This window comes from Urocitellus parryii, chromosome 1 (assembly GCF_045843805.1).
Source record: "Urocitellus parryii isolate mUroPar1 chromosome 1, mUroPar1.hap1, whole genome shotgun sequence".
In the NCBI taxonomy this organism is placed as follows: Eukaryota; Metazoa; Chordata; class Mammalia; order Rodentia; family Sciuridae; genus Urocitellus; species Urocitellus parryii.
Genome location: NC_135531.1, coordinates 99,987,826 through 100,001,190, shown reverse-complemented (window position 1 = coordinate 100,001,190; position 13,365 = coordinate 99,987,826). Strand labels below are relative to the sequence as shown.

At 38.2% G+C, this 13,365-nt stretch overlaps 1 protein-coding gene across 2 annotated transcripts in view; it reads right to left on the bottom strand.

The window, feature by feature from the left end:
- The window catches only part of Sh3rf2 (SH3 domain containing ring finger 2), a 134,071-nt gene that overhangs the window by 76,137 nt on the left and 44,569 nt on the right, over nt 1-13,365 (bottom strand). For both annotated transcript variants that reach the window (XM_026384473.2, XM_026384474.2), the window contains exons 3-4: nt 6,845-7,114; nt 3,540-3,635 (exon numbers count right to left, since the gene is read on the bottom strand). In XM_026384473.2, coding sequence (XP_026240258.2) covers nt 3,540-3,635; nt 6,845-7,114 — 366 coding nt within the window. The remainder of the gene's footprint in view (nt 1-3,539; nt 3,636-6,844; nt 7,115-13,365) is intronic.

Below are 13,365 nucleotides of genomic sequence, written 5' to 3'. Positions count from 1 at the left end.
GCTTATTTAAAGAGTTCTCAGCAAGTGCTAGTCTTAATGAAATTACTGGAGTCAAAATTGAAGTACTGCTTTAAAAAGCTCCATTTAGATTTCAAGTAATTTTTGAAAAGCAGGTTCCCAGATTAGAGCAACCACTTGATTATCTTTTCCCCTCCTAGCAATTAGGAGAACAAATGAAGCAATGGCTAGTTTGATGATAATTTGGAGGGTTCTTGTAATCACTAATTTTAGAGGTAAAGTGGTAGGGAGAGTATCCAAGTGAATAATCATTAAATGTAAAAGTTTTGGGAAAAGGGGGTTTCAGAAATGGGTAATAAAATCAGTGGTGCCTTCCCACCCCAGAACTATGAATGCAGGAGATCATGCAAGAATTTCCACACTTCGTACGTCTCCAGCTGGGTACTAATCACAGCTGATCTCTGTCTATGGAGAGTTAACCATTGTCTCCCAGTCATCATTATTATTTCTATTCAGCAAAGATTACTGGACCCAGCAAATGGCTCCACTACTGACTTAGGCACACAAATCAGAAAGCGAGGCACCTCTTGACCACTTCCTCTCTCTTGTCCTCCACTTCTGTGATCCCCATATCTCTAGAGTTCAATCTGCTAAGAGGCCCTTGAATGTGTTGTTCACTTGTTTCCTCTGTACTATTCTGAGCCACAATCATATGCTAACTGAGCCATGCAATAGCCTCCTAAAGGGTATCTTTGTTTCTTTGTTTTATTTCTCCCTCCTTTTCAAAATATTCTTCTCACTGCATTCAGAACACCCATTAAGTAACAAGTGATTTCTGAGGAAATCACTGCCTCACTTAAAACCTTTCAAGGCTTCTATTGACCTCTGGGTCAAATCCAAACTTCTTATGATATGGCACAGAGGATATTCACCCAAGTATTCCATGTGTTCCTCCATACTTCTCATCTAATCTGCAGTCAGGTGGACCTATGTGACTAGTTCAGGGCAATGGGCTATGCGTGGGAGTAGGAAGTGTCACTTCTGAGCTGAGGCATTTAATTGCTGGTACATAACTCCCTCTTTTTCCTCCTGTGGAGATGAAAAAGTCCACATGTTCTAGATGGTAAAGTTATAAGATGACCTAGTCTGGGTTCTTGAATGACTATGTGAGCAGAAACTCTTACCATCCTTTGATAAACACCATGGGTGAGAAATAACATTTTCTTTGTTAAGCTGGAGACTTCAGTGCTATTTATTACAGCAGCATAACCTAGACCCTTCTGACTCTATAGCATGGTTTACAAAGCCATCAGTGACCTGCCTCCCATTTATTTCTATGGTTTCAATTTTTGTTATTCTGTCACTCTCTAAGTTCCAGCTCTGACATTCTTTTGGTCCCTTAGACACATTACATTTCCTTGTGTTATAGGACTCTTGCATAAGATACCTCCATTGCCCCCAATGCTCTTCCCTCTATACTTATGTAATTCCAATCATCTGTCAGATCTTGGCTTGTTGATCCCCTAGCCAAGGTAAGTTAGAGCAACCACTTGATTATCTTCCCACCCCAGAAGATAACCCATCATATTTCCTCCTGCTTCACTCTTCACATCATTAGCACACTTGTAGTTACCTGAACATCCAACTCTGTAGTCTCCAAATGTAGGGACCCATATCTGTCTGTGTGTGTCTTTGGAACTTAGCACAGGACCTGACATAGCAGGCTCCCACTGAAAAATTAGTTGAATGATTGAATGTTTTTAGGACAGGGTCATACTGGATGGTTTGTCCTCTAATTTTTTTTTTTCTGGCCACCTTCAAATAGTTTTTCATTCATGGATTTGTTAAGCAATATACTTTTTTCTTCCTCTCACCCTTCCTCCCTCCATCCTTCTTTCCTTCATTCCTTTTTCTCAGTGGGAATTGGATCCAAGGTTTTTCACTTGCTCAGCAAGCTGATTTTTATTTATTTATTAATTATTATTATCATTTTTTTTACATAATTCCTGTTCTGTTTGTTATGCTAGCTTGTGAAGTACAACCAACACACCTGTCAGGTGTTCAGAAAGGAAAGAAACCATTGTGTTCAACTAATTGCTGAAATTTCATGAGAATGTGGATTTCTAACCGAGCCTTATAAAATGAGTGAACAGGTGGAAAGCACTGGATGGATGTGCCTGCAGGGGTCCCAGCAAGAGAAAAGAGCATCAGAAATGAGATTATCTTTTGACAGAGACAGTAAAAAGAACAACTTTTCTGGACCCTTTCCCATCTGTCCCTCTAATTGTCCATTCCTTCAACACGGATGGAGTAGAGGTACAGAGAACCTGGAGAGCCAGCCCGAGCTCTGGGCTCCCATCCACTCACAACTGCTTTGGTTTTTATGAGTGGAGGAATTGGTCTCTTTCCCCAAACTATGCCTCTGTTCTGTTTTCATCCCACCCTTCTAGAAGGAGAGACCACACCTTTAATTTCTTTCATAGCTCTCCAAAACTCATTTTTCATGCTTCTGCAGAGTAAGCACCCAATAAATGGCTAAACAATGAAACCTCTCTTAAATTTGTAGTGACTTGCTTCAAGCCAGGGTGACGCTCATGGCTAGTGGGGTCAGGGACTACGAGTTATATTATTATTCTGGAGAAATAGATAGATGGCCTAGCATGTTTCCTGATTTTTTTAAAATAAATGAGCTTAAAAAAAATCCCACAGAAGTAATACACTTATGCTCATTTCACAGGATTTAGAAAATACAAACTGACAGAAGAAAATGAAAATCATCCTGAATTTCACCATCTACTTATTGTTACTGTTAATATTTTGGTACGTGTCCTTCTAGTTCTTTTTCTATTTATATGCACATATATATTTATAAAGCTAGTTTCATGTAGCTTTTTTATTGTGGTACAAAACACACATAAAAATTTACTATCTTAATTATCTTAAAGTGTACAGTTTAGTAGTATTAAGTATATTCATAGAGTTATAAATCAAATCTCCAGAAGTTTTTCATCTGGTGAATTTGAAACTCTGCATTCTTTAATTTTTTTTAACTCAACAATAAATCATGAGTTTTTCTATAATATCAAATACTCCTTGATATTAAATATTATCCCCCACCATTGTTTTTAATAGGCATATACATATTATCACTATAATTTTAAACATTAAATCCTCATCAGTGGATATTTAGATTATTTGTTTTTTCACCATTATATACAATGCTATGATGAACATTTCTGTATCTTTTGTACATATGTGTTTGCATACTTATATAAATATTTCATGACAATCAGCTCTCCGACGTAGAACTGCTGACTCAACGGAGGTGTATATTTTAAGGTTCTTGGTATGAATTTATTAGCGTTTGGATATGAGAGATTTCACCAATTTACATTCTTGGCAGCAGAATAGAAGAGGTGCATTTCTTCCCACTACTGCCAGAGTTGGGTATCTTTTAAAGAAACTATAGTTACTTCTGAAATAAACCTCCTGTCAAGTAAGTGTTGGTCTCTGGCATCACCGGGGGCACATGTATATTTCTGAGTAAGCTCGAATCAGGTGTAGACTTGATACTCACGTACCTCCACAAACAAGATGGGAAAGATGCCTACTTTGTCTCCTAACTTGCCTTCTGCCCAGTTCTCATCCACTCGGCTGAGCACAGTGATGACATCATCCTGAAAGAGAAAGTCTTGCAGTCAGCATTTGCTCTCAGGTTTCAGGCTGTAGAGCTTTTGCTGATCAGTTTGGAGTCTCAGATAGTGTGAGGTACAGCGATGTAACTCTTGCATGATTTATCTGGGAAATCTACCTGTTAAAATAAAACTTCCCCATAAAGGGCAATACTGAGGATCACCAAGACTACAACGGGGGTAGAAATAATTTGGAAGATCAATGGAATCTATTAGGAAAACTTGGAAATTCTTATAATTTCAATCACCAGCCGAATCCAGACTTGTCATTTAAATTAATCTGGAGATCAAGATGGAAATTCATTAGGGAGACATGCTTTTAGTTTGGCAAAAGAAAAATGAATTTCATTCCCATTTTGAAGACTTTCAAAACCTATTCATTTCAACTTACCAAAAATAGGTAAGTTGAATTTTATTCAAATATTTCTTATTACAAAAGATTACTTGTAAATTTGTAGAAATATTTGAAAATACAGATAAGTCTAATAAGGAAAAAAATTCTACCACAAAGATACAACCATTGCTAACAGCTTGATTCATACATTTTTTTCCAGATTCTTTTTGTATCAAGATGAAAACTTATGTACCTATAAGCATATTGATTTAGAAAAACCTTTTCAAAACATAGGTACATGTGTTTAATAAAGGACATAAATTTTAGATGAAAATTTGGAAGAATTTATACATTTGACTATGGCCATGAACTCCCCACCCCATTCAACTCAAGATCTAGAACCAGCACCCCAAAGTCTCCTTTGTGCCCTTTCCTACTCCTGAGCCCAAAGTACCCACTATTCTGATTTCTAGTACTGTAAATTCATTTTGCCTATTCTTGTACTTTATACAGGACACAATAATTTTTGGAACTTAATACTATATCAGGAACACCTTTACATGTTCATACACGTTCAACAATCTAAGCCTGTATATTCATCTACTAAAGAATATATTGTCTGGGTTGGGTACAGTATTGCATGCCTGTAATCCCAGTGACTCGTGAGGCTGGGATTACAGAGGATTGCAAATTCAAGGCTAGTCTCGGCAACAAAGGGAGACCTTAAGCAACTTAGCAAGACTTTGTTGCAAAAAAAAAAAAAAAAAAAAAGAAAGAAAAAAAGAAAGAAAATAAAAGAAAAGGTCTAGGGATGTGGCTTAGTGGTTGAGCACCTTTGGGTTCAATCTCTTGTACCAAAATCAAAAAAAAAAAAAAAAAAAAAAGAAAAAAAAAGAATATACCATCTGGGCTGTCTGAGCCACTTCATGATCCTAAGCAATTTAAATCAATCCAAATCTAAAATTCATTACCAAATTATACTCTCCCCCCCTTTTTTTTAGCATTCTTTGATCTTTTTACAATTTTCGATTACACATTTCAAGTTATGATTTGTTCAATGCCTGACTATCCTAAAAGAACATAAAGTTCATGAGTGCAAGGCCTGTGTCCGTTTTTTTCATTTCTGTTATTCTCAGTACCTAACATGGTATCTCTCAGGCAATAGGTATCCAATAGATATTTCTAGAACACATGCAAGCATGGATGAGTACATGAATGTATGACTGAAAATAAAATTCACTTACAGAAAAAGCATGAAGGAGGGAGCATCATTGTGAGGAAGGATCTTTTTTTAAAAAACTTTTGTTAGTTATCGATGGGCCTTTATGAATTTATTTGTTTATATGTGGTGCTCAGAATTGAACCCAGTGCCTCACACATGCTAGGCAAGCACTCTACCACTGAGCCACAACCTCAGCCCCATGGATCTTGAGTTTAATTTGGACATGCTGAGTTTAGGACAACCGTATGACTTCCTAGTGGAGCCTTAGTATTCCGCAGTCCTCCAGAATTGACCAAATGCTCTCTCTGGACTCCTGGGCACAGCTCCAGGAAGGTAGGGACATTGATTACTTTTTCCCCAATGGCTGACTTGGCATATGAATGGGCTCAAGGCATGAGTGAGAGTGTGAAGTAAATGGCCCTGTTTGCAAATTTCTGGGGAGAGTCAGGGAAGCAGGTAGTGCTTCCAGCTCATGTTTTCCTCTGCGTCCCCACAGCTCAGTATTTAATCATGTCTAACACAAAGTAAATACTCAATAAGTGTTCATGAAATTGAGCTGCCCTTCCTCCAACTATAGTCTAAGTGTCAATTTAGCAGTTTGGACTGTAGAATGACCTGCCTTAGGAGTCTCTTTCTGAGGTTCCAAGAAAACAACTACTTCTAAATATGGAGGACAGTGAGGTTATCTAGAGGGACTGTTGAGTAACTCTCATATATGGTAGAACTGGAATGCAGATATCTTACCAAACAAAGACTTCTTGAGCTATGGTAGCAGCACTCCTTCTTTTATCTTTATTGATCTTTTTTATAAATAGAAAAGAGTGAAAATAACTCCTACTTTGGTTTCCAGGAGAATTTGTATATCTATGGAACAACAAACACTGAACACAGAGAGTTGAAGTGGTCTAGATTTAGTAGAACCGTCATTACTTGTAAATGGTGGGAAGCGTACAATGAAAAAAAAAAGAGGCCAAAATATCTTAGGGTAGTTCATGTGCTTGCAAAACATATCTTGTAAGAGGTTATTTATGTATAAAGGTATGATTATGTCACTGTGTGTGCTCAGAGTGTTTTTAGTATTATGTTTATGACAAAATAGAAGGTTGTAGATAAGGGGAATTAGGTGACCATAACTTGGTCATCAGCAAGAATACCACTATGGATACATAATAAAGAGGTAGGGCTGTAGTTTCATATAGCACATGATCAAAACTGTAATTTTTTGTTCACATAATTCTCCCATTACTCTGCCATGAAGGTGGAAAATGCAACTTTTTCATGCTCCATCCCCAGTGCCTACAAAGAAGAAGTGCTCAAAAGTGATTTCAGAATGAATCAGTGTGTGAATACTTATTTTTATATTTGCAATAGAAAAAGGCTTAAAAGTTTTTATTAAACACTTATTAGTAGATTTCTCTAGAGATTTCACTTCCATGCAGTTTGATTCATACATACACACTTACTGTACATATATGCATGCATATATTTGCACAGATATGTTACATACACTTACATGTATCTTCATATATAAAATAAACATATTTTTTTTAGAAACCAGCAAATATTAAGCAAACAGCTCTAGATTCTACAATAGTCTCTATGGGTCCTGAAAGACCGTGGTGGCCAGCAGAGTCTTACCTTGAGGAAAGTCAGGCAATCCTGGTTCTCACTCTTATCCTTGTCTCGCAGGTCAAAGTTGTAGAGGGCCCTGCAGAGAGGGGGCGGCAGGGGCAGCTGCTTGATGACTTCCACGGAGCTGACTGGGAAGATCCCACTGATGCCATTGACCTCCCCATGGTACCAGTTCTCATCAAGCTGTTTCCGAAGAAGAATGATGTCACCCTTGTTGAACCTCAGGTCACCAGGATTAAGCCCTCTGTAGTTGCATAAGGCCTTGGCTCGAGGCACCTGCAGTGGCACAGAAAATAACAGGTACGTAGCTTAGAGGCTGGTGGGACAGAGTATACTATGAATAACTTTAAGGAAGCCATATTCTATGTGCTAAGTGTGTGTGTGTGTGTGTGTGTGTGTGTGTGTGTGTGTGTGTATGTGGTCTCACTTAATCCAGGTAGCCCTTTAAGATAGATACTCATCATCCCTATTTATCAGATAGGTTAGTGACTGAGACACAGAGTGGTTTAGTAACTTGTGTAAGGTGGCACAGCCAGGAAATGGCAGACATAGGATCTGAACTTGGGCCACCTGATTCTAGAGCCCTTGTTCTTAATCACTATTCCAGGAACAATGTTGGGGGTTTCACTCATAAACGATATGAACTTGAGTGAGTCAGTCAGGGACTCTTTATAGGTCTATTCTGATTTTGAATTCTGGCTCCACCTCTTTCCCCTTGTGTGATTATGGCTATTAACTCTTTCAAAAATGTATTCATTTATAAAAAAATGGGGTATTAATAATAGAATGCCTATCTTATTAAGGTTGGTGTGAGGAATAAAACATACCCGTAATAGACTTAATATCTTGACTATCACATAATACATGCTCCAAAAATGGTATAATGGGCTGGGGTTGAGCTCAGTGGTAGAGCACTTGCCTAGCATGTGAGAAGCACTGGGTTCAATCCTCAGAACCTCATATAAATAAAATAAAGATCCATTGCCATGTGAAAAAAGTGTATTAAAAGTGGTATATGATGTTTATTACCACCATTTAAAATGGAGGACCAGTGTTATCAGTTCTACCTGTGCCTCAGTGTTGATGGGAAGAAAATTGAGATGAAAACCACCTGGAAATAGAAAGCTAGCAATTGCAACATCATTTATCTTCAACCTTCTGTAGGAATTGCAAACCTTGTGAGTGTTCGGATCATTAGGAAGCTCAACCAAGACAAAGAAATAATTAGTCAGAAATCAATCATCAGATTTTTTTTTAAAATCAACTTGTGAATCATCATTTGTCAAATCAGTTTCCTGTCTAAATAATTAATTAAGTCAATTTTTTTTTCCCCAATTGAAACTACTTTCCCTACACAGAATTAGCCTCACTCCGATCTTGCTTGGAGTCAGTTTGGCAAATTGAAAGTTCTAACAATTTAGGTTTAATCCTAATCCTTTCTGTCATGTGGGACTATATATTTTTTTATTTGCATTCTTTTTTAAAATTTATGTATAACAGTGGAATGCATTATAATTCTTATTACATATACAGAGCACAATTTTTCATATCTCTGGTTGTATACATAGTGTATTCAATTTGTGTATATTCAATTGTGTTGTACACTGAATATTATATTTAATTCACGTCTTCATACATGTACTTTGGATAATAATGATCATCACATTCAACCATCATTAATTACCCCAAGCCCCCTCCCTTCCCCTCCTACTCCTCTGCCCTATCTAGAGTTCGTCTATTCCTCCCATGCTCCCTCACCCTATCCCACTATGAGTCAGCCTCCTTATATCAGAGAAAACATTCAGCATTTGTGTTTTGGGGATTGGCTAACTTCACTAAGCATTATCTTCTCTAACTCCATCCATTTACCTGAAAATGCCATGATTTTATTCTCTTTTATTGCTGAGTGATATTCCATTGTGTATATATGCCACTTTTTTTTTTATCCATTCACATATGGAAGGGCATCTAGGTTGGTTCCACAGTTTAGCTATTGTGAATTGTGCTGCTATAAACATTGATGTGGCTGTGTCCCTGCAGTATGCTGTTTTTAAGTCTTTTGGGTATAGACCAAGGAGAGGGACAGCTGGGTCAAATGGTGGTTCCATTCCCAATTATCCAAGAAATCTCCATACTGCTTTCCATATTGGTTGCACCAATTTGTAGCATGTGGGACCATATTTTGTTTGTGCTTCTCGGAGCAGTGGGATGAAGCAGTGCTCTCTTGCTGTGGCAGTCCTGCCATGTTAGGGGTGCAGGGAGACATTAATTCAGGTCATCAAGGATCTTCTGATTCTACATGTTCCTTTGGAAAGGGAATTCTGGGTAGCTTTAGGATAGAAATCAGACCGAATCTTGCTTTGCTGATGGGATGGTGGAGCTGTGGATGCAGTGAGGTAAGCCTAGAAATTAAAAAACCACTGGAACTCAGCTCATCCTGGGGAAAATGGAGGAAATGTTAGCAAGATGTTTGTACCTGAGGGCTTAATGGTATTATGGCTGTGAGCAGGAGTATGGTTGTATAAACCAAAATATACTCATACAATGAATCACTCTGCAGTTACTAAAATTGCTAACGTTGATCTGTAATCTGGTAAGTGGAATAGAACTTAAAAACCATCATGTAGACTAGGTTATCATTATATATGTATTAGGTAAAATGCTAGGGAAAATGGTAGATGTCTGTACAAGAACATGTTATGTATTTCCAAGTTGTCAGATTTTTGAATGCTAATTTTTTATGAGTGTTGAGCTGTGTATATTCAATTGTGTTGTATACTCAATATTATATTTAATTCATGTCTTCATACATGTACTTTGGATAATAGTGATCATCACATTCAACCATTTTTAATTTTTCTACAATGAAAAAATTGTCTTGCTCATTAAAATTTGATAAAACCGGTAGAAAATGAATGAAGCTGGGAGTGAGGAGTGAAAGATGAAGGAATTTAGGATGCAAATAAGCCAGTTGAGTAGGCTAAGGAAACCATGTGACTCCTCTCCTTGAGGAAGATGGCCCAAGCACGATGAAAGCAGGGGATTCTGGGAACAACTCAAGTCTCTGGATTCTTAAGCTGGGTGCATGGGAGACCACATTCCTTCCATATGCCTTCTTGCCAGTTTTTCAATGTAATACAAGACACATTTTTTTTCGGGGTGCATGATTACCTGGAATACTGTCACTCTCATTTTTCAGCCTGTGTGGTAGCTAAGTTCTGGCCAACGGAGTATAAACCGTCTTTAGGAAGTGTCCTTACTGAGGGAGACTGATATTCTCTTTCTTTTCCTCCATCCTCCTATGTGAAATGCAGGCATGGTTCCTGGGGCTCTGGCTGCCATCTTGAGGGCCACTCCTAAACAGGGGAGGAAGGCCTCTGGCTTGCAGAGCTGCTTATACCCATCTTGGACTATTTCTCTTTAGACTTTGTCTGAAAGCTGCATAAACTTCCATCTCGCTAAATGTATTGTTCTTTTGGATTTATAAAAGAAAAGAAAATAAGAATGAAAAGGTAAAGAAAAAAGAATTCCAGACTGTTGGCTTTGCATGAAAATGATAATATCACTAGTTAGTGTTTACTGAATATTTTTTCCTGTGTTAAACACTCTACAATATATTTTATTTAATTCTTAAAAAAAATTTTGAACTGTGTGTTATTTTTGATTTTAAAAAAATAAAAAGAACAACAACAACTACAAAAAAAAAAAGACTAGAAAAATGCAGATCAGAAAAATTAAAAGTTGCTGAAATTCACAAAGCTAGAAGGTGGTGGATTTAGGATTATCCTCAAGCCCAAACTTGTAACCACTAAACTTGTGTTTCTCAAAATGAAGTCTGTGGTTTACATGTAGCAGAATCCTGGGAGACGATAAAAATTCAGATACCAGACCTCATCCTTGAACTACTTGATCAGAATCTCTTGGAGTAGTTTAAGTAGCTGCATTTTTGTTAAACATCCCTACCACTTGTTTTTTTCCTTAATTTATTTTTTAATTTGTTCTTCTTAAATATACATGACAGTAGAGTATATTTTGACATATTCCACATACATGGAGTATAACCTATTCTAATTAGGATCTCATTGTTGTGATTGAACATGACGTGAGTTACATTGGTTGTGTATTCATAGATGAACATAAGAAAGTTATGTCTTATTCATTCGACTGTCTTTCCTATTCCCATCCATCCTCCCTTCCCTTAATTCTACTTTGTCTAATCCAGTGAACTTCTATTCTTCCCCTTCCCACCTTCCTTTGTTATGGGTTATTATCTGCATGTCAGAGAGAATATTTGGCATTCATCTTTTGGGATTGGTTTATTTCACTTAGCATGATGGTCTCTAGTTTCATCCATTTGCCAGTAAATGTCATAATTTCATTCTTCTTTATGGCTGAGTAATATTCCATTATATATATATATATATATATATATATATATATATATATTATATATCACATTTTCTTTATTTTCTTTATCCATTCATCTGTTGAAGTGTACCTAGTTTGGTTCATAGCTTGGCTATTGTGAATTGAGCTGCTATAAACTTGATAAGGCTGCTTTATTATATTATTCTGATTTAAGTCCTTTTGGGCATAAACCGAGGAGCCTACCACCCAAGTTTGATGCTACTGGTTCTAGCTCTAATGGGGGCAGTGGAGTTTTGAAGCAAGCTTTGTAAATTGCCAACATGCTTTCTTCTTCACCTTTCTGGAAGATATTTCAAGTGCTGAGAGAGTATATTAAACCTGAATTATGTGAAGTGCTTCAGTGCCTTTGAAGATGCCTAAACATTGACGCCTTGAGATAGGCCTCATTGACAGTCTTCATCTCTACCCCATCTTTTGTCCGTCTCCCCTCAACACAGATGAGTATTGTGGAAGTAAACTGTAAATCTGTCTTTAACCATGAAGACCTTCTTCATCTTCTTTCTCTTCATTTTGGATGATTTCTCCCCTGGTATTCGAAGTTCTGTGTTCATAGAAAATAACAGGGGTGGAGTAAACAAGGGTGGAGGGAGGCAGGAAGAGATGGAGAGAGGGAGAGGGAGTGGGGGAAGGTGAGAGAGCGGGAGAGAGGGAGGGAGCCCGAGAGAGTGACTCTGACGAGTGGAGGAAATTAACTTTCACCGGGGTTTTGCCAGGCCAGGGAAACTTTTCTTACACTATTGCACTCTGTGCTTTCATCTAATATCTCATTCATGTGACCTCAGAACCCTCTGAAGGGGGGATGGTAGTAGCCTATTTTACTGATGAGGAGACAGAAGTTCTGAGATGGTAAGTGCCACCAGGCAAGGTCACATAGCCAATGTGTGGCAGACCTAAGATGGAATCAGGTGCATCTGACCTCCACGCCCTGCTGCTTCTATCACACTCATGGTCTCCCATCCAGCTGAAATCACCTAGTCTGTTTTTCCATCATAAAACTCACTTCGAGCTGTTTTGTAATCAAAATCTGAATAGAGTGTGAATGCAATTGCTTGCTGCTGGCTGCATTAGCATGAGTGATTGAACTCCAGAGCCCTCACATCAAAGTTGAGCACCTGAAGAGGCTGAGCTGGTTGATTCTCTCCCGTCCTCCACTGTTCTCTCCAGGGAAAATGATGCCAAGTTCCACATCAGCTATTACCCTTTCTGTTGTTGGTCGCAACTTTTATGACTCATAAGTGTTTTCTGTTGCTACAGGTGCAGGGGTGAGGAGACAAGGGGGGTACAATGGTGTGGAGTCTCACAATCAGGTCATTCCCAAACTCTTTTTCCTGGTATTTTTCACAACGGCACATAATCCAAATAGAAGCTATTTTTTTTTAGATGCCAAAAACTTAGGACTTCAATTCTTCTGTTATTTGTCTATTCATTTGTCTTTTCAGTAGGGTCTGGAAACTACAAAGGTCATAGTTTTAATGGAGGGAGAATGCAAAGAACCCAGAAATAAGAGACCAGGATATGCAGAAATCTTGGTAGTAAAATTATGTTGTTGCTTTATGAAGCAACCCCTTCTGAGAAAGTACCTGTTCTCTCTTCATCTTGTGACAGACATGTCAGTCACTCTGATGATACCACTTACAGGACTGTGTGACCCAGGCCAGCCAGTTAGAGGACCCAAATATTCCCAGCATAGTGATTGCTACAGAACAGACACATGTGCCATTCAGGGGCAACTCGTCTTTTCTTTGAGATTTGATAGACACTGAGAAGAAGCAATTCTTACTCTTGGATCTGAACCTTAAGTCTCTGGGCCTTGGAGTACCAGGGTAATAGAGTACAAATCCAAGACTGGACCATAATCCTGGGGATGTTTCTTAACCAGTAGCCATACCTCCCCGAAAGAAGCTAGGGAAGGCAGCAGAACTAGAGATAGTGAGAAAGATTATGTCTTCATCTGTTTTCTGTTGCTTGAACTGAATACCCCTGTTGGGGCAGGCCAAAAAAAAAAAATGGCTGTAGTGAGGTTCCCTGGCTGAGATCTGGTGGGCTGTGTGATGTCTTTAGTGCGTAGCCAGGGCTGGGAACGGACTGTGGTACAGTCA